The sequence below is a fragment of the Rattus norvegicus genome, chromosome 6, assembly GCF_021556685.1.
Source record: "Rattus norvegicus strain SHRSP/BbbUtx chromosome 6, alternate assembly SHRSP_T2T, whole genome shotgun sequence".
Classification (NCBI taxonomy): Eukaryota; Metazoa; Chordata; class Mammalia; order Rodentia; family Muridae; genus Rattus; species Rattus norvegicus.
Window position 1 is genome coordinate 54,149,272 of NC_141539.1, and position 27,863 is coordinate 54,177,134.

Genomic DNA, 27,863 nt, shown 5'->3' on the forward strand with positions numbered 1-27,863 from the left:
GCTAAGAATATTCCACAGGAACGTGTATGCTGAGTGTTTAAGTCTTTGTAAAAGCTTAATGCTTTTTAACAGAGGAGTTTGTTTCTAAGTTTGTTGACATTAGAGTGTTGGGCTTGCTTTAGAGAGAGCAAGCTGGTTTCACAGATGGCTTGTTCTTCATGTTTAGGTCTCTGAAGCAAAAGTGAGAGCGGACGAGGCTAAGCAGAATGCTCAGGATGTCCTGTTGAAAACAAATGCCACCAGAGAGAAAGTGGACAGGAGCAATGAGGACCTGAGGAACCTCATCAAGCAAATCAGAGACTTTCTGACGGGTCAGTAGTGGTTTACTTCTGCTTCAGACACTGGTGTCTGCGAGATTCTGTTTGAGAGGCAAGAAGTCCTGTCTGAGTTGTAGGTAAAGTGAATTTCTGGCAAGAAATAAAATAACAGAAAGTGTTAAGAAATATCTTCATTTCAAACTGAACTTGTAGGTGCTTGTCTGCAATCCTAGTACTTGAAAGGTAGAAGCAGGAAAATCGGGCATCAATGATAAAAAGACTAGAGGAGACCCGGAGCTGCCTTAAGGAAAAATAAAATTGTGTATGCGCATGTACGTACAAAGGTGCCCAGACACCAGAAGGGATGTCAGGTCTGCTGGAGCTGCAGGCATTTGTAAGCTGCCCAAGTGAATGCTGGGCTCCAGACTCTGGTCCTCTGCTAGGCCAGTAAGTACTTGATACTAAGCCCTCTCTGTAGCCCTTCTTTTCTTGAAATAGATGTTGTGAATTACTTTCCAGCACTGCCATACCTGCTGGGTCTGAGCAGCCTATTCAGAAGTCAAAACATTTACTCTGAAAACTGAGTTAGAGTTTCTATCATGGGGATCTTGAAGGAGTTGTTTTCTTTGGCAGTAGCCCCACGGTTTTATGTTCAGAACCTAGCAGTTAGTATTTTCTGTGGAGAAATCTCTAGAGTCTGGTTTAGATTTTTAAGGTTTGTTTATAGCGCACATACTATCACCATGGATATTACTGGTGGAAGACACAGAAAACCCCCAACTGGATCAATTGGTCAAGAAGGGTATTTATGATACCACATAGCCAGGCCAGAAAATAGTGTAACGTCATGGGTCTGGGACTTGCTTTGCCGCATCTCTTGCCAGTATTAAGCCTATCAACTTCATTCTTGATGCAGCCCCATTGTAAGTTGCAGTCTGACATGAAGACAGTGTCTGATGAGGGAAGCGGACCCTTTGAGGAGGATAGAAACCTCTGCCATGCACCTCTGGCCAGGAATTAGTCAGTCCATACATAGATGCCCACTGAAAGTGGGATGTGCCTATAAAAACTGGCAGACGGTGATTTTACCTGATTTTCCAATATTCTGTTAACAGAAAGTTATAAGATCTGCTTTCCAATGATAACTGGAAACAAGATGTGGAAGCCATGACTTGACCATATATTTTCCCCCGCTTAAGTGCTCTGGGGTCCATATTTATGTTTTAGTAAAAAAAAAAATGAAAACACCTTAAAGAGATCTGAACCTCTGCTGATGGTACAGTCTTGGTTCTTACTGCACTCAATCCCTTCTAGAATTCCCTAAACATAGGTAACTGATAAGGAATACCAATCCTTTTTTCCTTTTTGAGATAGGGTTTCTATGTAGTCCTAGTTATCCCCACTCACTATGTAGACCCAGCTGCCCTTGGTCTGGGACAACGTGTATAACAACCTCATTAAGTGTAAAGGTTTTTTGTTCCCTTGCAGCTCCAGCTTTAAATGCTGGGCTCTCATCTTCCGTAACCTGAAGCCACAGCTATACATGTACAGTATGCTGTCTGCCCCCTCTGCCTGAATTGTCCTTCAAAACCTGCCTGGTTCTCCATCTTCTGTGATCTCTCCAGCCTACAGCAAACTCTACTGGCACCTCCTTTTCCAAGGGCTTGTCTCTAAATAGCAAGGGTGTGTCTCTTGAGATGGCAGGGGCTTGGCATGTGGCTGAGTGAATCAGCTCTGTGGTGTTTTGGTCTCTGCTTCTCAGAGGACAGCGCTGATCTGGACAGTATTGAAGCCGTTGCGAACGAAGTACTGAAGATGGAAATGCCTAGCACCCCACAGCAGTTGCAAAACCTAACAGAAGACATCCGGGAACGAGTTGAAACCCTTTCCCAAGTAGAAGTTATTTTGCAGCAGAGTGCTGCTGACATTGCCAGAGCTGAGCTGTTGCTGGAAGAAGCTAAGAGAGCAAGGTATCTGAATATACACACTGGCAACCCGGGGTTGACAGGGCGGGATGTAGCCAGCATACTGTAAGAGACTTCTTTAACTAACAAAGGGCCTTTCAGGTGGACATGCTTTCAAAGAACATGCTGTTTTTCCAAGGGAAAAATGGTTTCATGTTAAAAGCATTGTTTGTTCTTCTGCACAGCAAAAGTGCAACAGATGTTAAGGTCACTGCAGACATGGTAAAGGAGGCGTTGGAAGAAGCAGAAAAGGCCCAGGTTGCAGCAGAGAAGGCGATTAAACAAGCTGATGAGGATATCCAGGGGACCCAGAACCTGCTAACATCGGTAAGGAGCGGAGGAAACACACAGAGTCCCTGTAACACTGCAAACTAGTCCTTTAAATAAGTTAGAACTGTTTCTCTTAGCACTTTCTAAAGTGAAAGTGGGTCAGAGATTAAGCAGTATTGCTTAAACAATTTTATTATTAATTTTAATTATTCACAATTGTTTTCCAGGTTAATGGTACACTTAAGAGGCTGAGAATCTTTGGCTTGATTTACAAATTTTGGCCTGTGTCTCTCCCAACATTAGCTTTGATAAATGTTTTGCTATTCAGGTAGTTTTGTGGAACATACCTATCCGTGAAGCTCACTTTTAAGGGAAGCTAAAGGCCAGACACTTACTCAGAGCTAGCTTTTAAGACAGTGCTATCTTTCCAAGGAGACCAACTATAGACGCTTACCAGTTGCATTTCCTCTGGGGGGAACTCAGTATTTCTAGTGTCCTGAGTCTTCACATCTTCAAGCTAATTCCTCCTCACTACCAGAGTCTAACATGGAGCTGACAGGACTGTCTAAAATGGTGACTCAAGTTGCTGGTTTACTTTTCCACAGAATGGAACTCCTCCTCACAGTTGGCTCTTTTGTGAATGTTCTTTAGCTAAACACAGCTTAGACAGCAGATGTAAGGATGATGTGTGCTGTAGTCTCAACCTCCCTAACACGCGTTAATACAGTTCCTCATGTTGTGGTGGCCCCTAACCATATTATTATTTTGTTGCTACTTCATAACTGTATTTTGCTACTGTTATGAAAATAGGTGATATGCAGCCCCCAAAGCAGTTGCAACCCCAGGTTTAGAACCACTCCTCTAAGCTGTCCTAATTCTGTCAGTGCTTCTGATCTAGTGCAGACTACTAGCATGGCAGCCTCCCCTCCCCTGAACTTGACTAACGAAGTCTGGATGGTTAACATTAAACCTTTAGATTGAATCTGAGACAGCAGCGTCTGAGGAAACCCTGACCAATGCCTCCCAGCGCATCAGCAAGCTTGAGAGGAATGTGGAAGAGCTTAAGCGTAAAGCTGCCCAGAACTCTGGGGAGGCAGACTATATTGAAAAAGTCGTATATAGTGTAAAACAGAGTGCAGACGAGGTTAAGAAGGTAAGTAAATCTTTGTAACTTCATGGCTAAGTTGATGAGTAGGCAACTACTTTTTTCCTTACCTTCCTTGACATTAGTTAAGATACGAATAGCCCAGTGACCTACAAAGTCTTTTGGATACATGAATAAAGAGTGGATTATGGGGTAAAACTGTAACCACATAGATACTCTGAGGTATACTCACTCGACTGGTATTCCTGTACTGTAGGAATAGCATAGCATAGTCTTTTTGGCATAGCAGTTGGCCACACCCATTTGAGAACAATGTAAGACAGGATGGGAAAAGCCTGGAGTCCCTTACAGAGAGTAGCTAGTAGAAAATCAAATCGCTACCTTTTGTTTCTCACTGGGAAGGTACTATGTTTAGCAATTTTATGTTTGACACACATTTCATTTCTAAATGTACTTCCAAAGACAGCTTTTTAAACTTGGGAGTGAAGTCAGAATTGTTAAGTCTGTCACATGAGAAGTGTGTAAGTCGACATGGCTTTCCAGTAGTGCATAAGAATAATCTCAGCACACCCTGGGTTGGAAGAGAGGCAAACCCTAGGAAAACCATCTGCCAGCGTGAGACTACTCTTCCTGACCTGTTTATCACAATCTGAAGGCACAAATCTCCTATGGCATTGGAAAAAAATGACACTATTTAAAAATTTAAAACCTCTAGAAGTGATTTTTCATAATCAGTTTGTACCTGTTGTTTCAAACCCTGTGTTCTCTATTTGGAGGGGAGTAGGTGGTGTTGACTGGGCTGGCCTCTAACTCGGATCCACCTCCCCCTTCCAGAGTGCCCGGATTAAAGTATGTGTATGCACCACAGCTGGCCACTCACCTGTGTGTGTGCTACAGTAGCAGGCTTGTAATTCTTTTTTTTTTTTTTAAAAGATTTATTTATTCATTTATTATATATAAGTACACTGTAGCTGTCTTCAGACACACCAGAAGAGGGCATCGGGTCTCCTTACAGATGGTTGTGAGCCACCATGTGGTTGCTGGGAATTGAACTCAGGACCTCTGGAAGAGCAGTCGGGTGCTCTTAACCGCTGAGCCATCTCTCCAGCCCTCAGGCTTGTAATTCTTAATTTTCCTTGCATTGTTGTTAAAATTACAACTTAATATGAAGCTATTCCATAATCTAAGATGCTTGGCTTCTCCGGGAAAAAAAAAAAAAAGTCTTTAATCTAAGGTTCTTGAATGTAATTACTGACATAACAGTTTCACCTTTCTGTCTTAAATTGGATCCGCAGACTCTAGATGGCGAACTTGATGAAAAATATAAGAAGGTAGAGAGTTTAATTGCCCAAAAAACTGAAGAGTCAGCAGATGCCAGGAGGAAAGCTGAGCTGCTACAAAATGAAGCAAAAACACTCCTGGCCCAAGCCAACAGCAAACTTCAGCTGTTAGAAGGTGGGTCTTTTCTTCCCAATTGGTCTTTTATAAGGGTGAAGACTTAGGTTTTCCATGGTCTTACTTTAAGATCATATGCTATAAACAGCTCATTCTTACTGCTTTTATCATCTCCACAGACTTAGAAAGGAAGTATGAGGACAATCAAAAGTACTTAGAAGATAAAGCTCAAGAACTGGTGCGACTGGAAGGAGAGGTGCGCTCACTCCTTAAGGACATAAGTGAGAAAGTTGCCGTTTACAGCACCTGCTTATAACAGAGGATGGGGCTGTAGGGTGGCTCAGTGACCAAAGTAAACATGCGCAAACTGCTGCCTCGACCTACAGATAACTCATCCTCATTTAATGTCTTTAACCACCTTCTTTTGTATGGAGCTAAATAAAATACATTGGTTTTATATAAACATACTATGTTTCTTTTATTAAATGTTACTTTCTCTGTGAAGATGGACTTGTAAAGCACTTTAGACAACACTAATTTCTATTATATGCATGAACAAGCTAATAATACCCATTTGTTGGGTCAAAAATCTACCTTCTAAAACTATATTCCTTTTAATTGCCCCAGTGGGTATCCCTGGTGGAAGGAAGTTAAGCAGGAAGGACAGACGGTAGTTTATGGCATCTTATTGGTTGCTCCACCATTTCTAAGAATCAAAAGAAGAACCCTAGCTACATCTTGCCATCTAGAATAGGGCCAGAATTGTGGTGACTTAGGCTGTCCATGCTGGTGGAATGAGTGTAACTTCAAGATCAGGTATTGAACAGGTACCTAGTGCAAAACTCAGTGAAGGTCGTCTCCATATAAATGCTAGGTTCTATCAATGACCGCTCAATCAGTGGAACAGCCTGGCTTTCACACCTTCTTCTTAGACACCCCTTCTCCACCCCCCAATATTCAACACAGGTATAAAAGAAGCTGGCTGGGAGGAAGGTTATACAAACAGCTATAATTAAAACAAGGCAACTTCTAATCTAAAGCTATCGCTTCCCCCTTTCACCTAAGTAAGAATGTGAGTAAATACCAAAACAACACACATGCCATGTCTGGTTCATCAATTTTTAAAAACTGCAAAGACGCTCTAGGATTGTTCCTACAAGCTCCTTGCATGTGTTTGTATTCTCATACTGAATGAGAACCCTTCAGTTGGACAGCTGCTGTTTTTGTGTGTCTATATAGGTAGGAGATCATAAAATTATGTTTACTATTTCTAGATTACAGACTTCCCAGAGAGGAGGGGCATGCTTGAAATTTAAATGAACCATTGCCCAACCTAAAACTGACATTTTAAATTTTAAAAATACAGTTTTCACGTCCACTAATGACACATTAGCACATACAGCACCAACCCTCCTGGTGTGAACAAAACAAAAAAACAAAACCATGAAGGTACTGCACAGTACCAACTCAGACTTGAGGCATAGACAAACTAAAGAAACAATTTCAGCTGCAAACTGTTAAAAACGGTTTGGAGTTGAGCCAATTTAACTGTTTGATTTAAAAAAAAAAGATGTGTAGAAAGGTAATTAAAGTCTAGAAACAAGTAAAGTCTTCCCTTTGAACCAGTTGTGCAACAATATTAAAGCATCTGAGTGGTCACTCTTCTTTTATTTCTTTACAGATAGCTAAGTGTTTAGCCTGTACTTTACACAATATTGTTAGAATCAATATTATTCCCACTTGGCTTAAAACTATATCCTTTAAATTGCAGTAAAGTGAATACACATATTTTAAGTAGTTAGGAGGCATTTATTCAGTACCTCTTATTGAAATGAAAATTTAGATGTAATATATAAAGTGCTAGCGTTTAGTTCATTGCCTTTGTTGAGATAGTCATTTTAACATTTAGAATTCAACAATATTAATAAATATAATTTCGTAGCATGCTTTCAAAAAAATGACCATTTACTAAGGATAAAAAGATTAAAAAGGGGTGCCTGCAGAGATGGTTCAATGGTTAAGTGGTCCTGAGTTCAATTCCCAGCATCTACATGGTGGCTCACAATCATCTAATGGCATCTGATGTGTGTCTGAAAACAGCTACAGTATACTCATCTACATAAATAGACCATTTACTAAGCCAAGGAAAGCTACATAGGAAAACAAAGCACATTACAGATTCCCTTACACTCCTAAAGGTACAGCCTAAAAATTGGACAGTTATATGTAAAACAAATGAAAGGGTAATGACCATAAAATACCTTAATACAGCTGTACAATGTGAAAACATTCAGTGGTAGAGATGGAACAATTAAAAATAAAAGGTAATCAGAGGTAGTTAAGAACTAGAATCATCTTAATACGCACTCAGAATAACCAGTAAACAAGTACTTAGGACATGTTTATTTTGGTATCTTCATTCCCTGGTATAATCATAAGTCTCCATTTAATAGTTCTGTGGACAGAATCTTCATTTAGACTTACAGACCTATAGCCTCAATGTTTAAACATGTAATTCTACCTGTAAACTGCCAGGAATTTGGAAGTTAAATAAAATGAGAGACAATCACTTTTATTTACATAAGTTGTTTGTACATATTTGAATCTTGTTCTAGTCACTGACTCGTTTCCAATATGAAAACCAAATTTAAAGTAACTTGGCCAGTTTTCTTCAAGTTGTTCACATGTATTCTCCAGCTCCTTCCTTGTCAACAGATTGACCTCCACTAAATGAGAGGTAAAATCTGTGATTACTAATTCAGTAATGTCGAATCTCGTAGACCGTATGAAAACAGGTCAAAAACTTTCCAGAACGCTGCTATATGTAGCTTTCTGTTTGCATTAATGCACTGGAACAAAATACTTGAAATACAGGTATACACGGTTATTCCATTCTGTTCGAACCTACTAAATATCTTCCAGAAGTTTCATAATTTCATCCTACAAATTCTTAGAACTGGGAGATTATCCTGTTCAAAATGTTATAATGTTGACAAAATCTTCCAGGTTTTAAGAAAAACAATCTTCTAATTAAAAGTTGATTGGTTTGCCAAAAGACGCAGCCAAGTTTGCTTCTCTAAAAGCCTCTGATAAGGTCTGCAAGGGAAGCAATGGACAATTAAACATGAATAGTTATGGATCAAAAGAACACTCAGGTAACCCTTAAGCCTGAGTACATGGGTAATAATTACCGGATGTGCATGGCAGACTCTAGCTACGTCTTCACAGGACGCTCCATATTCCAATGCCAGGGCGGCTTCATTCACCATTTCTCCAGCACCCTTGAAAATGAAAAATATGTTTTTAAGGCAAAAATAACTCCTTGCTATGATTTAAAAAAATAATAAATCAGGCTTTTAGGCTTTCACATTTTGTCTTAAACCTCTATTATCACAACAGTTGAAGAAGGTCACAAAAGTTTCCCAGTCAAGAAAAACTTAGCAGAAGATGTAGCAGAGGAGAAGCCTGAAATCTGCAGACACTTTACTTATGCTTGCCTGAAAAATAGCAGCTCTCCCACAATCCTGTGAACAGTGAGTTTTGTCATAACGCGTGTCACGGCAAGCACTTAGATACTGTTAACTTCACTGTTCTACCGCACAGCAGGGACATGGACTTTAGACTCAGTAATGTCTAACTAAGCCTTCTCTCAGGTGACAAGTCTGGAGGCAGAGTGGTCTACACCACGAGCACAATATGCACATGTACAGGCCCCAAACTATAAACCAAGCCTGGCCTGCTATGAAAAGAAGAGTGGGTCTGGAGAGATGGCACTGGCTGCTCTTGTAGAGAACCCAGGTTCGGCTCCCAGCACCCGCATGGTAGCTCACGACTCTAGTTCCAGTGGATCAGAGGCTCTCTCCTGGCCTCTTTTTTTTTTTTTTTTTTTTAATTATTATTAACTTGATTATTTCTTATATACATTTCGAGTGTTATTCCCTTTCCCGGTTTCTGGACAAACATCCCCCTCCCCCCTCCCCTTCCTTATGGGTGTTCCCCTCCCAACCCTCCCCCCATTGCTGCCCTCCCCACCACAGTCTAGTTCACTGGGGGTTCAGTCTTAGCAGGACCCAGGGCTTCCCCTTCCACTGGTGCTCTTACTAGGATATTCATTGCTACCTATGGGGTCAGAGTCCAGGGTCAGTCCATGTATAGTCTTTAGGTAGTGGCTTAGTCCCTGGAAGCTCTGGTTGCTTGGCATTGTTGTACATATGGGGTCTCGAGCCCCTTCAAGCTCTTCCAGTTCTTTCTCTGATTCCTTCAACGGGGGTCCTATTCTCAGTTCAGTGGTTTGCTGCTGGCATTCACCTCTGTATTTGCTGTATTCTGGCTGTGTCTCTCAGGAGAGATCTACATCCGGCTCCTGTCGGCCTGCACTTCTTTGCTTCATCCATCTTGTCTAATTGGGTGGCTGTATATGTATGGGCCACATGTGGGGCAGGCTCTGAATGGGTGTTCCTTCTGTCTCTGTTTTAATCTTTGCCTCTCTATTCCCTGCCAAGGGTATTCTTATTCCCCTTTTAAAGAAGGAGTGAAGCATTCACGTTTTGATCATCCGTCTTGAGTTTCATTTGTTCTAGGCATCTAGGGTAATTCAAGCATTTGGGCTAATAGCCACTTATCAATGAGTGCATACCATGTGTGTTTTTCTGTGATTGGGTTACCTCATTCAGGATGATATTTTCCAGTTCCAACCATTTGCCTATGAATTTCATAAAGCCGTTGTTTTTGATAGCTGAGTAATATTCCATTGTGTAGATGTACCACATTTTCTGTATCCATTCCTCTGTTGAAGGGCATCTGGGTTCTTTCCAGCTTCTGGCTATTATAAATAAGGCTGCGATGAACATAGTGGAGCGTGTGTCCTTGTTATATGTTGGGGCATCTTTTGGGTATATGCCCAAGAGAGGTATAGCTGATCCTTAGGCAGTTCAATGTCCAATTTTCTGAGGAACCTCCAGACTGATTTCCAGAATGGTTGTACCAGTCTGCAATCCCACCAACAATGGAGGAGTGTTCCTCTTTCTCCACATCCTCGCCAGCATCTGCTGTCATCTGAGTTTTTGATCTTAGCCATTCTCACTGGTGTGAGGTGAAATCTCAGGGTTGTTTTGATTTGCATTTCCCTTATGACTAAAGATGTTGAACATTTCTTTAGGTGTTTCTCAGCCATTCGGCATTCCTCAGCTGAGACTTCTTTGTTTAGCTCTGTACACCATTTTTTAATAGTGTTATTTGGCTCTCTGGAGTCTAACTTCTTGAGTTCTTTGTTTATTTTGGATATTAGCCCTCTATCTGTTGTAGGATTGGTAAAGATCTTTTCCCAATCTGTTGGTTGCTGTTTTGTCCTAATGACAGTGTCCTTTGCCTTACAGAAGCTTTGCAGTTTTATGAGATCCCATTTGTCGATTCTTGATCTTAGAGCATAAGCCATTGGTGTTTTGTTCAGGAAATTTTTTCCAGTGCCCATGTGTTCCAGATGCTTCCCTAGTTTTTCTTCTATTAGTTTGAGTGTATCTGGTTTGATGTGGAGGTCCTTGATCCACTTGGACTTAAGCTTTGTACAGGGTGATAAGCATGGATCAATCTGCATTCTTCTACATGTTGCCCTCCAGTTGAACCAGCACCATTTGCTGAAAATGCTATCTTTTTTCCATTGGATGGTTTTGGCTCCTTTGTCAAAAATCAAGTGACCATAGGTGTGTGGGTTCATTTCTGGGTCTTCAATTCTATTCCATTGGTCTATCTGTCTCTCTCTGTACCAATACCATGCAGTTTTTATCACTATTGCTCTGTAATACTGCTTGAGTTCAGGGATAGTGATTCCCCCTGAAGTCCTTTTATTGTTGAGGATACTTTTAGATATCCTGGGTTTTTTGTTATTCCAGATGAATTTGCAAATTGTTCTGTCTAACTCTTTGAAGAATTGGATTGGAATTTTGATGGGGATTGCATTGAATCTGTAGATCGCTTTTGGTAAAATGGCCATTTTTACTATATTAATCCTGACAATCCATGAGCATGGGAGATCTTTCCATCTTCTGAGGTCTTCTTCAATTTCTTTCTTCAGTGTCTTGAAGTTCTTATTGTACAGATCTTTTACTTGCTTGGTTAAAGTCACACCGAGGTACTTTATATTATTTGGGTCTATTATGAAGGGTGTCGTTTCCCTGATTTCTTTCTCGGCTTGTTTCTCTTTTGTGTAGAGGAAGGCTACTGATTTATTTGAGTTAATTTTATGCCCAGCCACTTTGCTGAAGTTGTTTATAAGCTTTAGTAGTTCTCTGGTGGAACTTTTGGGATCACGTAAATATACTATCATATCATCTGCAAATAGTGATATTTTGACTTCTTCTTTTCCGATCTGTATCCCCTTGACCTCCTTTTGTTGTCTGATTGCTCTGGCTAGAACTTCAAGAACTATATTGAATAAGTAGGGAGAGAGTGGGCAGCCTTGTCTAGTCCCTGATTTTAGTTCTCCTGGCCTCTTTATGCATGTAGTTCAGACATGAGTGTAGGCAGACACCCATACACATAAAATAAAATAAAATAAACATTAAAAAAATTAATGAGCAAAGAGGAAGAGCAGAAAGATGAGGTCAGAAAGAAGTGTAGAGAGAGCGAGTGGGAGCAGGGTCAGCAGGACATCATCCGAACAGCCTGAGGCTGTCAACCATCACTCCTGGCACTAGTGGTGCACTAGGCAGTGTGCAAGCAGATGATGTGGCAGGCATGACTGTGCAAGTGCTGTTGTGGTACCTTGCTAGGAGCAACGCAGCAATGTTCTCCCTCACACTTTCTTCAGCAATAATCACCACCAGCAGATTAGAAACAGCAATGTACCAAATTCAATCTCTTAAATGACTCCCAGAAGTCTTACGGGGTTTCTGAGTTTGCAATACTTACTGGTCCTAGAATATGTGCTCCCAGTATTCTATCTGTGGATTTATGTCCAAGAATCTTGACCATGCCATCTGTGTCAGCATTTGTTTTAGCTCTGCTGTTTGCAGCAAATGGGAATTTTCCAACTTTGAACTCGACACCCTGGGGAGAACATATGAGAACATATATTAAGCGTTCTGTAAGTTTGTCCCCCTTAGTGAAATCATCTCCCAAATCTTAGAAAGAAAATCCCACAAAAGTCATTGTTCAGACATTATTCCTACACAGAATAAAGTTTAGTGTGGGAAGAAATGTAAGCAAGCACAAACGCCATTTTGCCATATTCCAGAGTCAAACAGACACAGCTGTAATGTTCACAGAGTTACTAAAGGCAAAGACACTTTCTTGCCACCGGTGCCATTAGCTCAGATCCCATGATGGAGGAGATCTGCCTGTCCTTAGGATTACCTCTTCTTTCAACTGTTCTTCTGATTTGCCAACCCAAGCAACCTCGGGGTGTGTGTAAATCACTGAAGGCACACAATTATAATCAATGTGCACAGCACCACCCGCCATTCCTTCCACACAGATGATGCCTTCATCTTCTGCTTTGTGAGCCAACATTGGACCAGCAACCACATCTCCAATAGCAAAGATACTACCAGAAAAAAGAAACACAGTAACCTAACGGCAAAGGAAATTTACTTATACCACAGAAGCACAGTCTAACAAATGCAGCTCTTTAGAAACCAGAGCTAAAGATCTAATCTTAGAGCCATGAAAAATTCAATTACTTATATTTAATTTAAACAAGCTTATTTTCAAAACAGTATCTACAATAAATTTAAAATTATTGGAAATGCCCAGCACTTGAGAGCCTGAGAGAGTTACAAGGATCACTTGAGTCTAGTTGAAGACTAGCCTGGACCATAGAGCAGAATTTATCTCTAAATAAGATAGGTAGTTGATTAGCAAATAAAACACTTTCGATTAAGTTATTAGTAACCAGGAATAATTAAAACTGTCTTCCTTACTATCACTTTTACAACCTTGATCAAATTACTAGGATAGAAATGCTAGGTATTCCTTTACTGTACATCTGCCTCACAATGTGTCATTTTTATATCTTTACAGAAAGCTAAAAATATCACCCATATTACATTTTTAAAAAGAAAACAGGTAATTATTCAACTTACTTTGGAATTTTAGTTTGAAATCTGGTATTGACTGGAATTCTACCTTTGGGATCTAGTTCAATTCCAAGCTCTTCTAGTCCCAAATTCTGCGTAAAGGGCCGTCGACCGATGCAAACCAAGAGTACATCACACGTGATGACTTCAGCTTTCCCACCAGATGCAGCTTCGACACTAGACAACACACAGTGTTAACTGTTAAACACAACCTCCATCAACAGTTGAAAGCAGTCATGACATTTCTAGTGTCTTTATTTCATTATACACATGAGTCATACAATTAAACATAGAAATTCTTAGAAGTTCAATCTTAAACTCTCATAAAACCAGGCAGTGTAACACAGTGGTAAGGACATAGTCTCACGGCTGAGATGGAGCTTAGTGGTAGAAAACTTGCTTAGCGTGCATGACATCTTTAGGGTTTGGTCCCCTGGACCTCAAAAAAAACCAAAGATCTCAGAAAGATCCATGCTCAAGCCTCTTACCGACTGTCTGAAGGTGAAGTTACTTTGTTAATTAGGTAAATACTTAATGAATGCCAGATACTTATTATTAATTAAAGTAAACTATCATCAAAGTCCCCATGGTCTGTACAAAAATGCTAAATGAATTGTTCTAAATGCAAGGGGCTTCAAATTTTATGAATATATACAATGAAAAATATATATCACAATGAGACTATCTGGTAAGATTTTTTTTTTTTTTTAGCATCAACTAATTCACAAATTTTAACTGGCTAATTTGATAGGCAATACTGTGTAATACACAGCATTAAGATGACTCTAAGTTATAAAAAGTCTAGACTACATTTGCTAATCTGAAAGCAAGGATGGCTTGCCAAAAACAAACGCATCATACTTACGACACATCAATTTTTCCATCTGACTTCTTGGTGGCACCAGTAACTTTTGTATTCAGCTTAAACTTAAATCCTTGCTTTTGAAGAATACGTTGAAAATTTTTAGATATCTCCATGTCGATTCCAATTCCACCCACATGACCCAAAAATTCAACCGCTGTCACATCTGCACCAAGTCTTTGCCAAACTGAACCCTAAAATTAATTTTTAAGAAAAAAAAAACATTAAGTTTCCATAGCAACATTCACTAATTACCTCAAACATTGTCTTCTTTTGCAAATGTTTAGGGGAAGCTCTAGTGTTTAAAAGGAAACTCATTTAAGATTATCTATTATTCATTCATCTATTCCACATTTACCTACTATAACCAGGCCCACTATAACCATTAGGCCTGTTATTAAACAAAATTGTGTGTCCCTGGAAACTTTACAATATGGTAGAGGAAGTCAACAATATATAAACTTCATGCTGGAAGATAACAAAATGCTATAAGAAAGAGGAGAAAACAGATCCAGGGCCATCAGAGATAGCATGATTGCAGGCTTCTGTCTAAGTAACATTTACGTGGGAGTGAAGAAAACCAACTACAGCAGTGACTGAGACGAGAGTGTCTAAGGCAGAGGAGAAGTACAAGGGTCCTAAGATTAAAGAAGTATGATGTTGATCTTGCACTGGCTTCATCCCAGAAGCCTCTTTGTGCAGTAGACAGTAACTAATACAGAAACACACAAAAGGTCAGTATTCAGAAAACATGAGAGGCTATGGAGTACCCAACTCTTAATCTATAGCATGTCCCTTCCCCAGGGCTCAGGAGTCACTGCAGAAACTGGGGCAGGAAGACTGTAAGAGCCACAGGCAGCAGACAGACAGTATTTGCTGGGCACGACAGGGCTACCGCACACTAGGAACCTATAGTGGCTGTGACTGCGTGTGTAAGATCTGTACAAGATTAAGACCACCAATATCTTAGCAAGGACAGGGAGGGACTAAGAAAGTCCCACCTCTAGATGAGAAGGTACTAGCAATTGATGTGCTGGGAGGTAAATTTTCTTCAGGAATAGAGTACCAAAAAAACTACCCATGCTCCAGTAAATAGCACTACCCCCATGCACATGCACACAGCACTAAATGGACTCTGAGTTAAAAGAGAGAACATATGAAGGTGACAGGGGAAAGTGGTAGGAGGGAGAGGGGAAAATCTGGAGTGGAAAGAATGGAGGGTGGATGTTATAAAAATAATAGCGTGTAAGAAATTCTCAATAAAAGAAAGAAATCTGAATATGCAATTTTTAAAAAAAAAAGGTAACTCAGAAGGTATATGTAAATCCAGCATAAGATGGAAAAAAGAAAGAAGGAAATTAGTAACTTGGAAAAGGCTCACACAAGGCTTACTGACATAAATATAAGCATGTGTCTGTAAGGAAATGCACCTGAACATGTGAGACACCGAGGTATAAACAGGCATGTTCAACTATAAATCACAAGGAAAATAAACAGGAGCTTAGGTGGCAGAGGCAGGAGGACTGCTGCAAGTTCAAGGCCAATCTAATCTACATAGCCAGTCCTAAGCCAGTCAGGGCTGTATGAGACCTTCTCTCAAAAAAAGGGAGTGGGAGGACAGCAGGTAGAAAGCAGATGAGTTTAAAGAAAAGAAACATACATCACAGAACTAAGTCACTGTGATGGCAGACGAACATGCTATAAAGTGACAGTAGGTGAAGACATTATTCTTAGGGAAAATGATATTCTCCCCATAGCAGGGAGAACAAAAGAAGACTTGTGAGGCAAAGGTACTTTCAAATCTGAAGCATGAGCACGAGGCAAGGGAGTCCTGTCCAGTCCATGCTTTCTCCTGCTTGTTCCTCAGGAAGCTCCACGTGAGGAGAGGAGAGACACCGTACCAGTCAGGTAGAATGTGAGTGGGGAGTTAAGCAGCCCTGGAAGAGACCAGTACTCAGCTAGGGAAATAAAGGTCTTCAGCCAGGCTGAGGTTCATGACGAGGGCTGTGACTTTAACAAGAACCTTGTAGCAGACTATAAAACAAAGGGCATACTAAAGACTAATGATTTACCTAAATATGTTATGTTGGAAGAAAAGATGTATTTGTTATTGCTGTAAGACTTAAGCAGAACTCAATACTGACTGACCTGAAATGTTACACAAAAAAATCATGTAATACAAGTAGGGTTTTTGTTTTGTTTTGCTTTAAGACCAATTTTTATTTTAATTTTTTTTTGCTTTAAGACTTATTTCTATTTTATATAGATGGGTGTTTGTCTGATGGAGTCTGGGCACCATGTACATGCCTGGTGTCCTCAGAGCCAGAAGAGGGTACAGACTCCCTAGAACTGGAGCTATGGAGCGTTGAAAATCACTGTGGGTGCTGGGAACTTTACCTGGTCCTCTGCAAGAGCAGCCAGTACTCTTAGGCACTGAGCTATCTCTCCTTTTTACATACTACCTGAAACTGTCTCAATCTTGTCTCTTTTTTCAAAGAGAGATTCTCTTTACTTCTTTGCAGCATGTGGGTATGTGACGGGTATGTGGGTACAGGTGGCGAGCTCCTGGGGCTCAGGTGATTCGGAGAAGTTTGATATGGGTGCTGGGAACTGAACCTGAGTCCCCTGATAAAACAGTACTGCTGCTAACCATTGAGCTATCTTTCTGGCCTCCAAGAAGAGTTTTAAGTCCCTTTCAACCCCACAGCAGCAATAAAAGGAAGATCACACTTAACCAATTCCACACCGATTACTCCTGCACCAATAACAACCAACTTCTCTGGAACTTTTTTTAAGGATAAAGCTCCCGTAGACGACACTATAGTGTCTTCATCAATCTATAAAAAAAGAAAAAACAACAATCAGAATTACTTGTGGAAACCTAGTGTGTTATTATTTTGGTCTTATCCAATAAAATTTTATGTCATTTATTTGCTTAATGTTATCTATAGATATATCACAATTTCTTTAGCTCTCATTCAAAATGCTACTCTGAAATTTTACCATTCGACCTTCCAAATTAAAATGGTTAATTTTAACTCTGTGTTATGTTGTGTTTTACTGTTGTTGTGTAAGTGTGTATATGTGTTTACATGTGTGGAAGCACAAAGTCAACCTTAGCCATCCTTCAGCAGCTGTGCTAGGAGTACAGGTCCATCCCACCATGCCCAGTGCTCACACAGGTGGACAGCAAGTACTTTATCAGCCCGGCTCTCACCAGCTTTTTCTGAGACAGTCTTCCTGTGCAGTCCTGGCTCCAAACCTGTTAACCACTGACCGTATAACAAACTTCCTGCTTCTGCTTCCCAAATCCTGGGATTACAGACACTCACCACCGTGCCTAGCTTACCTTAATGTGAACTCAAATATATTATAAAGTGTTCTATATCTTATCATAATCACTGCAAAATAATGAGAAATAACTGCAATGATAAATGGCTGCCAAATTAGTGTTTTAGTCAACATTGATAAACAGGATAAATTTATAAAACCCTGTTTTATAAGGAAGGTTATAAGAGATGAATTAGAAAGCATAAATACCGTGATTCCGGGAAAAGGAGTAACTTCTGAGCCCGTAGCTATAAGGATGTTTTTGGTACCAATAACCTGAGTGCTGCCATCGGCCGTTGTAGCTGTAACCTGATTCTTGCCAGTTATCTTTCCAAATCCATTGACATGAACAACCTTTATAAAGCAATATTTACAAATTCACAATGTTTAAATGTTTTTCTGATAAGAGTAACAGGAACAATACTCTAGGTAACACAGAACATGAAATGTTTCCTTTAAAATATACAATGCATGTAGCAGTCAAAATACTATCTCAGGGACATCTGTTTCTCAGGGTAGTGTTATTTTGGATTTTCTTTTGGCTTTTACTCTTTGTAGGGTTTGTATAATAATAAATGCATTACATTACTTTTTAAATGTTTTAGTACTATTTTAAATTAAGTCAATATCCCACAGCAGGCCAAGATCATAAAACATGGCTATTAGCACAAAACAACTATTTCATGTATATGTAAAATAAAACAGAAATCTGAGCACTGAACACCAACCTTATTTTGTTTGAATAAGTGGGCAATTCCCCCTGTTAATGCTTTTACTGCAGAACGCTTCTGCTCCATCATCTTCTCTAAATTCAAGCGAACTTCTGGTACTGTAATTTGTTAAATAAGTCTTTTTATTATTTAAACTCTGAGAGTAATATGTGATAGTTACCAAGATCTGAAAATATTCATCTCAATGTTGATAAAACTATGAAAAAGATAGCATTAACTTCTAAAACTTAGTGACTGTCATAGCCACACCCAGCAAAGCCACATCATCAGGTCACGGTAACAGAAATTATCAAGCACGGTTAAATGTGCATCTGTGCCAAAAATACAGTCCAAAATAGAAATATCCTATTCTACTGTAGCACAGTCTACAAACACTTCATGATGGAAGATAGATAAAATAAAAATGGCAAAGTAGAACATTCACCTGAAATTATAAATAAAAACAAAGGTTAAAATTTCATGAAACAAAAACAATTAAGGATCTATTTAAACATTCCACAATACAAAAAAACTTAATAAGTTTAGTTTAATCAACTAGATTTTAAATTCATTTAACTCAGAACACTAGAGCAACAATGTAACCAACCAACAGAACTGCAGAAGAAGACAGCAATCAGTCCATGAGGCCAACACACAGACAGACTCTTAGACATTTCTGACTGACAAAAGTCGCCAAGCTAACAGGTAAGGCTTGCCTACACTGCATGTCTCCTGACACTGCAATGTCTTCTAACAGCAGGGTACTGTCACAGAGTGTGACATACTTGCTGTAAGGCAGACACACCATCTACACGCTGACTGGACTGCTTACACAGCCTCTTTCAGAAACCTACTGCTGTAAAATAATGCCACAAATGCATTAAGTCAGTCTTATGTAAGTGTCTTTCAAATACGACAGGGGAAAAGGATAAAAACAGTCCCTCCAAAACATGGTGGCTGAAGACAATACAGATTCCATGCAAATGTTATGAATGGTCTTCTCATGGAGCCTCTCCCTGTTCCTGCTCCCTCTCTCTGCTCTTTCCACAACTCAGGTGGCTGCTATCCTCCTTCCGGTCTTACCTGACAACAGCACAGCAATTAGGAATCTAGGCAGTTGTGAGGGATATAAAACACTGAGTCTTCACTGACACCCAAAAAACAGAACTTAGGTAAAAACTTGCAAAGGCATAGAAGCTGTCATGGTAGAAATCTGAAGTAGACATTCCTATGTAAATCTCTCCAAATTTCAAGATTTTTATCTCACGTATCCTTAAATAAACATCGTTCACACACATCAGTATTTAGCAAGAAGAGTCAAGCACGTATGGTACTAACTATAAAAAGTATACTTACTTTCAATTCCCCTAGATGCAAAATCTTTTCCATGGGCCAAATGGTAATAATGAGAATTATTTAATAAAGCCTAAAAGAAGTAAGGCAAATTTACCAAATACTCATAAACAGGCTGTAACAAGAAAGCACTTACCAAATGACATTTCTATTTAAAATAGTACACACTACCATATAGATTCATCTTTCCTTCTCTCACAATTAACCTAAGATAAATAATACTGACATAAAATATAGACAAGAATAAAAAACAAAACGAAGCTATTTTCTTTAAAAATAAAACAGTAAGAACACATTTCAAGGTGGCAGGTTGAAAGAGACCTGTTTTCACAGGAAAGAACTTTAAAAACAACAATTTTCCTAATTATCTTTTCAGTGCAATGGAAAGCTAAAGAGGAAACAAAAACAAAACTAAAACACTGGAGTCTAGGACAGGAAAGTTTCCAGAGTATATGACATTCTAGACGGTCACAGCATACAAGGTCTACACAGGAAAAGTCTTATAACACATTCGGATTCTTTATGAGGAACTGCATTAGATTACTAAGTCGGTCTCAGGCAACCTCTGCCGTCAGCAGCTAATCAAAAGCAATGTCTGCAGTGTTTGAAACACATGCTCACCTTTGAAGGAATACAACCAACATTCAAGCATGTTCCTCCTAGTGTTTCATTCTTCTCAATGCAGACTGTCTACAATCAAAGACAGCATTATTTAGTAACAGGTAACATGCATGTTTCACTTCACTAAGATCCCAAATACATGTCTTAATTGCTCTGCACAGCAAGCGTCTCAACTTCTGTGTTTTCAGACTCAAAGCACACTCTGAGGGCCAATCCTGCAGATCCAAAGCTGCAATGTCTTCTAACAGCAGGGTAGACACAGGGTAGACACCAGTGACACAGGGCAACAACAGGATATCTGAGAGGAGTCTTGGTGAGGTTCTGGTATAGAGTGTAGCAGAAGCCAGAGGCCTTGAACCAGACCGATAACTCATTGCAATGATCATCTGCAAGTGAAGATGTGTGGACAGAAGGGTATACTGTGGGACACACTGTGACACACTACAGCTTCCACAGTATGTTTTTCTTTTTCTTTTTTTATTCTTTTTCAATTTCTTTTAGGGGGAGGTTGCAAGGGCAGAGGGGGGACAGAGAGATGAGTGGGATTGGGGTACATGATGTAAAATCCATTTAGAATCAATAAAAAGTTTTTTAAAAAAGAACTCTGAATTCTATCATCTGAATAATAAAAACTAGGCTACCTCTAGACTGAATTATTAAAAAGAATTCTGTCCAACATCAATATATGTGTTTTACTCTTAACACTGTTATATAAAATGTATTTACAAACCAAAATGAAGTATTTCAGAAGAAAATAACTGGCTTTTCTTTTCTTTTTTTTTTTTTTTAAAGATTTATTTATTTATTTTATGCATGTGAGTACACTGTAGCTGTCTTAAGACACACCAGAAGAAGGCGTCGGATCCCATTACAAATGGTTGTGAGCCACCATGTGGTTGCTGGGATTTGAACTCAGTACCTCTGGAAGAGCAGTCAGTGCTCTTAACCACTGAGCCATCTCTCCAGCCCCAATAGCTGGCTTTTCTATACTAGGAGACTAGAATCAAGCCTATCAATTTCAGGTTTACAAATAGTCAATAGTTAAAAAAATAATTTCCTGAGCTGGAGAGGTGGCTCAGTTGGTTAAGAGAAGTAGCAGCTCTTCCAAAGGACCTAGGTTCAATTCTGAGCATTCACATGGCAATGCACAACTGTCTGTAACTCCAGTCCCAAAGGACCTGACACCACCTTCTGGCCTCACGTTAGGCACTATATGCATACAGTGCACAAACATACATGGATGCATATAAAACAACCAAATACAAAGAAAAAAGATATATATAAAATTATTTCCCATGCTTTTACCTGCAAAGTATTTTGTAACTAAAACTAACTTGACCCATAATAAAACAAAGCAACCTCCACTCCACTTTGCATCTATCTTACCTTAAAGCCTAACTGGGCAGCTTTGATGGCAGCAACATATCCTCCAGGACCAGAACCTATCACTGTCACATCAGCATCAACTGTAACGAGAACAGATTGATATAAAATGGTAAATTAGTCATTAACCAAAGCATTTCAAATAATCGGCATGTTCACCGCAGCATTATTGTGTAAGAGACCTGATGTGTTCTGATGCTACTAAAAAAGGGTCAAAATTTGAAATCCCACTTTTATCTTCTAGTCATCATAAGATATGTAAATACAACTAAGTCCTAGAACATGAACCCTATATCCAGCTGCTACTTACTGGTTATCATATATCAGATGACATAACTCTCCTGTACCATGAGGAGGACGAGGATGACATACACATAACATTTCTAAGAAGAAACAAAAGGTTCAGAAATGAACTGACTAGTCTAAACTATCTAGTCATTAAACAGCAGAGTCAAACCAAGCTTTCTGACTCTGCCTCTGGTACTCTTCCTTTTATTTAATACAATCCCATTCTTTAGTTTCAGCCTTCATATATTAAAATCCCAAAGAACAAAGCTTTAAACCACCAACAAGGTGACCTTGGGTGAATAATTTGACCTACTTCACTTTAGCCCCTCATCTGCAAACACACACACACACACACACACACACACACACACACACACACACACACACACACCTTCCTTTTAGTCATAATACAGAATGTTGGGGACTGAAAATGGTTTAAACTGTCACTAGCCTTAATCTCCAAGCTATTTTGCAAACTTCTCCCATAAATATGCTATACTCATTCTTATCGAAAAGTGCTCATTATCTGAAATCTTAAATTGAAACAATTCACTTTCTGATCATAATCTTAAAAACTTTTAATCTTTATGAATAAAATAAGGATTTAAACAAATCTATTTAGTAACTATACAACCTTAATTGTATATGACATAAGTTCCAATCATAACTGTACTTAAGCAAAAAAAAAATGTCAGTTATTTGAGCATAAATACGACATGTTATCCACATAGTGATGATGTCTACAGTCCAAAGTTGTTAATAGCCAAAGAAAACACATGTCAAGAACCTCAGAAGGTGCTGGGTGCCTACTAAGCTCAGGAAACGCTGCTTTCCTCCTTAGATCTGCCCCCAGGTTCTGTTAGGCCATACTTTAGAGAATAAGCATCCAGCCTCAGTCCCATACTGGCAACAGCCTACACTGCTGTTTGTGCCAGATCTGACAAATCAGCTCAGATCTAATTTTTTCAGTCTTCATTAATCCACTCTTGTCTGTTACTCAAACAACTCCACCTTACCAGGATAGCACCTGCATTTTTCAGTTTTTCTCCAATCTCATCTCCCAACCCATTCTGCATACCATCAATACCAAGCTTCAGTAGTTATGCATGGAATTATACTAGCCGCCCCCCCTCGATATATATATATATATATATATATATATATATATATATATATATATATATATAGTTTCATTATCTAAAACTACATACTGACAGCATGCATTTTCAGTCCAACACTAAGCTCTTGAAACATATATGCACACGATAACTACCTTGCCTCTTATACTCTGATCAGAGAAAAGTAAAGTTACCCAAAGCCCAACCTGTACCGCAATGATGTTTAAAATAAATATCCCTCTGAAGGCTCTGCTTAAAATGCCTTCCTGACTCCACACTTCCTGTTTGAGAAACCAACTCTCAACCTTCAATGTGTCGGCCCTATGACTTTTTTAGTAGTTTAAATAGACTGTGCTTCTTTCCACATTACAATAGTCACCCACTTCCATCAGTCCCTCTTCAGACAATGTCTGGGTTTCTTTTCTTGTTGCTGTGACAAAGCACAGCAACGTTAAAGAAGGGTTTATTTGGGATCACAGTTCAGGTACTCTAAGTCCATCATGCTGGGGATAGCAGGAGCTTGAAGAAGCAGAGGACATCACACCCATGAACAGCAAGCAGAGCTTAGCTCACTTTCTCTATTTCATAGTCTACGATTCCCTTCCCAGGGAGTAATTCCCCTCCACAGTTAAAATGAACTTTTCCAATCAACTAATGTAATCAAGAGATCTTCAAAGGCTAACTTAATCTCGTGGGTAAATCCCCAGACTTTTCTCCTAGGTGACTCCAGTTGCAGGCAAGTTAACAATTAACAACAGTCATTACACATACAAACACAACATCCTCAAGAAAGAATTATGTAACCATCCCCTATCCACACAGAGTTCATAAATCCCTCTCCTCAGCCACTGGACTGTGTATCGTGATTACAAGTATCTGCTGGATGTTTGTCTTCTTCAGGAAGGCTGTGAAATCCAAAGAAGCTAGTTTTATCTGTTTAGATCACTGCTATATCCAAGCAGCTAGCCAAAGAACTCAGCACAGGACAGTAACTAATACTCACTGGAATAATGAACATGATAAGACAGTGAGTGAGGGACTGATGTGACTGACACACATCTGTCTGCTGTGAACCATAAGCTCCTTCCTTATCAACAGGAACAAGACCTCGCACAGCCTGATGAATGTGCTTTATAAGGGTATTCAAACATCTCCTAGGTGTTATAACAGACACCCCATCACAAGCTTTGAGTTCCTCAAGCTGGTCAGCCAATACACTTGTATGAACGCAGAATAAAAACAGTGGGTCAAGTGTCAAAAGCATTCCTACTTCTCTAAGGGCTTCTCTATTCATAGTACAGGAAAGCTAACAAAGAGGTATGGCCAAAGTAGGGCAGATATGAGAATTTAAGACTGTCTGGAACAAAACTAAGCCCTGCATATGTCAGATAATAGTACTGGCATTTTAGCTGATACTGTTTTGTATGGTGACCATACTGGATATTCTGTGATATAGTAACTAAAACGGACAGAACCTCAGTATTTTTATTCAGTAAAGCATGCAGGGAGGACCTACTGACATCTTAGGTACTAAAGAAATATCAGTTTTTGCCCACTTAAAGCTTCTAGCTTTGAAAGGAAAAGCGATTAAGTAAATAATTCAGCTACATGTTAAGTATATAAAGTTACTGCTATTTTATGTACCCTAAAATTATACTAAGTTTATATTTACAATTCAACCATGTCAAGAGACACCCAAACCCCTTGATTAAAGCTAATTGTCTCTAGTTTGTTTTTCTGAAAGCAATTTAGGGAAGGAGTTCATCTTCAGGGGAAGCCAATATAAGAACCTGAATGCAGGAACTAAAACAGAAGCCCTGAAGAATGCTGCTTACTAGCTTGCTTGGCTTGCTTTTTTTATATAGCCCAGGCTACCTGCTACAGTGGATTGGACCCTTCCACATCAATCATCCATCAAGAAGACAAGCTGCATACATGCCCACGGGCCAAGCTGATGGAAAGAATTTCTCAAATAAGTCCCTCTTCCCAGGCAACTCTCGTTGTGTCAAGTAGACAAGAACTAACCAGCACGGACTCACTCCATGACTTACAATCTAAGTGCCTGTGCAAAGACTGAAAATAGAAGGTTCTGGATATAGCATAACATTCTTTTACATGACACCCAAGGCTGTTCTCTGATCTCCACACAGGTACTCATACACTTAAACATACACACAACACAGATCAAAATTAAAGAGTAAAATACTTTTAAATTTTAAATTTTAAGGGGTACAGTAAATAGATGACTTCCATTTTTTTGTAAGTTAAATACCTTATCAAAAACCCATTTACCCATTCCAAGTGCTTAAAGAAAAACAAAACATATCTTTTATAGAAAATTCAAAAGTTCAAGAAAGCATTAAGAAAATTATATACCTCACAGCTCCCTTTTATGTACATAATGGTAGTCTTAAAGAATTTCATGCAAGATTTCGAAAATCATCATCACAGCTTTGAAACAACCAGCACAATCTGACTCAGTGGACAAAATTAATTCTTAAAAGCTGTAATATGCAAAATTGCTCAACTCAAAAGCCACCCGTGCTTCTCCATCACCAGTGAAGGAAAATCCACACTGTCTGGCCTAGAAAGCCTTCATGATCTGATCCCCTTAACCGCTCTGATTTTATTTCTTGGGACTTTGCACAGCCACCTCGTCTTCTGGCTTTTCCTGGAGGTTCCCAAATTAAGGTTCATCTGAGACCTTTCTCACTGAAGCACCTTTTATACCCTCACTCCCTCTGAGGAGACGCCATCTCCTCAAAAGGTTTTCCTCACATCCTTTCCCAGCCTCCAAGTAACCTGCTTTAATTTTCAGTTTCTTCTCCACTTATGTTACCTATGTTCTGTCTGCCCTTTAATACCAGCCTCTGTCCTAAGAATGGGCTTGGCTATGTTTACCTCTTGTAACATACAGGCATTCAATCAACAGTAAACAGGCACATAGATTAACTTGAGCACAGATGAACAGCTACTCTAATGTTCACTTTCCTTTACAGAAAATTGTGAAAGAACTGTCAGCTAATCTGACTGAAGACTGCAGTATCAAGTACTTACTTGGTTGATCTGAATAAGTTCTTAATGGAACTGAAGAAGCCCCCTGTAGGCCATGAGACAGCCGATTGAAATGGCCTTTCTAGAATAGAAAAAAAGGCAAAAGAAATTTTCCTGTTAAGTAAAATATAATTTTAAAAACAGGCTGGTGAAATAGCTCATTGGATAAAGGCTCCTGCCACCAAGATTGACTTCCCAAGTTCAATCCCTGGTTCCCTGGTTCCACATGGTGGAAGAGAACTGACTTCCACAAGCTGTCTTCTGGCATTCTTACATGAACTCTGTCTTGCATGCTCATGCCTACATGTGCATGTACGGAAGTAATAAATGCAATTTAAAAGGTCGATGACAACTGGGGTAAATGTATCAAACACTTAATACCTTGCGGACTTTCTGTGCCACAAAGGGGTATCCTAACAATTTCACCTTTTTTTTTTCAATTTCACTTTTTTGTCCATAATATTAAACTATCACAATCTTAACTTGCCAGATCTGTCTTATTATTATGAACATTCAACGAACCATCTCATATTAGACCTAGTCAGAATATACTCACTGGCTTACAGGTTTATTAAAATTTCAGAAAGCACAGGTAAATTTTAATGTCAAGGGTCAGTTTAGTATTTTAATAAAAATCCTGAAACTGTGAGTTCATACATTTGAGTATTTAATGCTATTCATTTCATCTGTAATATACTTCCTAAAGAATCAAGTTTGTAATCACGTTCCTAACAGTCTATAATCATTATAACAGATGTAATCACTTAATAACATCTATAAAGATGTTCTTGAGCCACCACCTATGGTCAGAAAACTACACTAGGAAAATGTACCAACAATGCAGTGTCCCCACATTCTGGAAGTTTCACAAATTGCATCATAGTCTCACATTCTCTTAGCCCTGTGCCTACCATTTCCTAAGACCAGGGCCACTTAGAAATTTCCAGCTCCTATCACAGCGAGCAAACAATGGAAGGCAACAATGTTTTTTACTTGAAGGCAACTTCTGTGTGACCTGAGATCAAGACATGCCAGCCAAAGAGGAACAAAGAACTGTCTGTACTGAGAGTCAGTCCCAGCTCACCTTCTCCCTAAAACGATAGCATTTTGTGTGTTACGTTAAGGACATAGACAATTCAGATGTGAAGAGTCTCATCTCTGTAGTGTCCCTAAAGTTCTCAGGCTACCCTGCCGCTAAGCCTCATGCATTCAATTTGGCAGAATTTGATTGGCAGGTGAAACGGGAAAGTTGTTTGGACGATAGACCGCTGTAATTAAAAATATAAGCCCCAGGGCCTGACTGACGGCAGAGTGCACTAGTTTAGGGATGTGAATGAAGAGAGCCTTGGAGGAACTCGCAGGACTGGGCATTGGAGCTGACCACGTCTGGGCCAGTCCGGCCTCAAGGTTACTCACCCACCGTACGAAAGTAGGCCATCCCCGGGTCATTGGGATGAGGCAAAAGGTATGAAGTGGCAGGTCGCGCGTGGCAAGGGTGATTTACTCGTCCCCGTGCACGGGTGAAGGCCCAAGCCCCACGACCCGCGCCCGGAAGTGTCGTGTGGGGCAGCGGACAGTCATTCCGCAGCAGGTCCCTCCCTAGCCAGGGCTTGTGCTCCCCGTTGCCTCCGGAGGCCGGATAGAACCGGCATAGAGGCGGGGCCGCGGCGGCGTCCGGGCCCGCAAGCGGGTGTCTCTGAGCCTGTAGTCTAGCATCACCGCCACGCAGACGGCCCTCACCTTGGCCAAGGAGCAGTACACACGACTCCAGCTCTGCATCTCCCCTCGTTCCCGTCCCTACACCAGGGCTTTCACCTCCGCAGAACGCCTAGTAGACTTATCCAAGGTCTCCCCACCCTGCGCGTGCGCAACAGCATCGCGTCATCTCCGAGGAGCAGCGCGATTGGCCCGAGAGGCAGAGGCTTTCTGGTCGCTGCGTCGTGCGAGGTCGTGAAGGGCGTTGCGCTTTGTGGCAGCTGGGGAATTGGGGACTGTTGCCAAAGTGTTTGGAGTAGAGAGTTGCAAGTTATTATTGAAAGACCAATTAAATAAAAATGTTGTTTGTTCTGTAAAGCCTACAG

At 39.9% G+C, this 27,863-nt stretch overlaps 2 protein-coding genes across 6 annotated transcripts in view; one reads left to right on the plus strand and one right to left on the minus strand.

Annotated features, from left to right (window-relative positions):
- Lamb1 (laminin subunit beta 1) overlaps window positions 1–5,458 on the plus strand; it is a 66,889-nt gene extending 61,431 nt beyond the window's left edge. For 2 of the 3 annotated variants that reach the window (XM_087552619.1, XM_087552620.1), the window contains 6 exons: window positions 167–311; window positions 2,020–2,227; window positions 2,407–2,548; window positions 3,468–3,644; window positions 4,892–5,051; window positions 5,171–5,454. In XM_087552619.1, the coding sequence (XP_087408745.1) occupies window positions 167–311; window positions 2,020–2,227; window positions 2,407–2,548; window positions 3,468–3,644; window positions 4,892–5,051; window positions 5,171–5,307 (969 nt within the window). In that variant the 3' untranslated portion in view covers window positions 5,308–5,454. 3 annotated transcript variants of the gene reach the window in all.
- A 1,566-nt stretch (window positions 5,459–7,024) lies between these two features.
- Dld (dihydrolipoamide dehydrogenase) lies at window positions 7,025–27,647 on the minus strand. 3 transcript variants are annotated; one of them, NM_199385.2, is given in 14 exon segments: window positions 7,025–8,087; window positions 8,183–8,272; window positions 11,898–12,035; window positions 12,342–12,531; window positions 13,070–13,240; window positions 13,929–14,119; window positions 16,661–16,762; window positions 17,466–17,609; window positions 17,984–18,084; window positions 19,322–19,391; window positions 19,940–20,008; window positions 21,326–21,405; window positions 25,786–25,864; window positions 27,523–27,644. In NM_199385.2, coding segments are annotated over 14 exon segments (1,530 nt in total). In that variant the 5' UTR covers window positions 27,562–27,644; the 3' UTR covers window positions 7,025–8,021.
- Window positions 27,648–27,863: the final 216 nt, after the last annotated feature.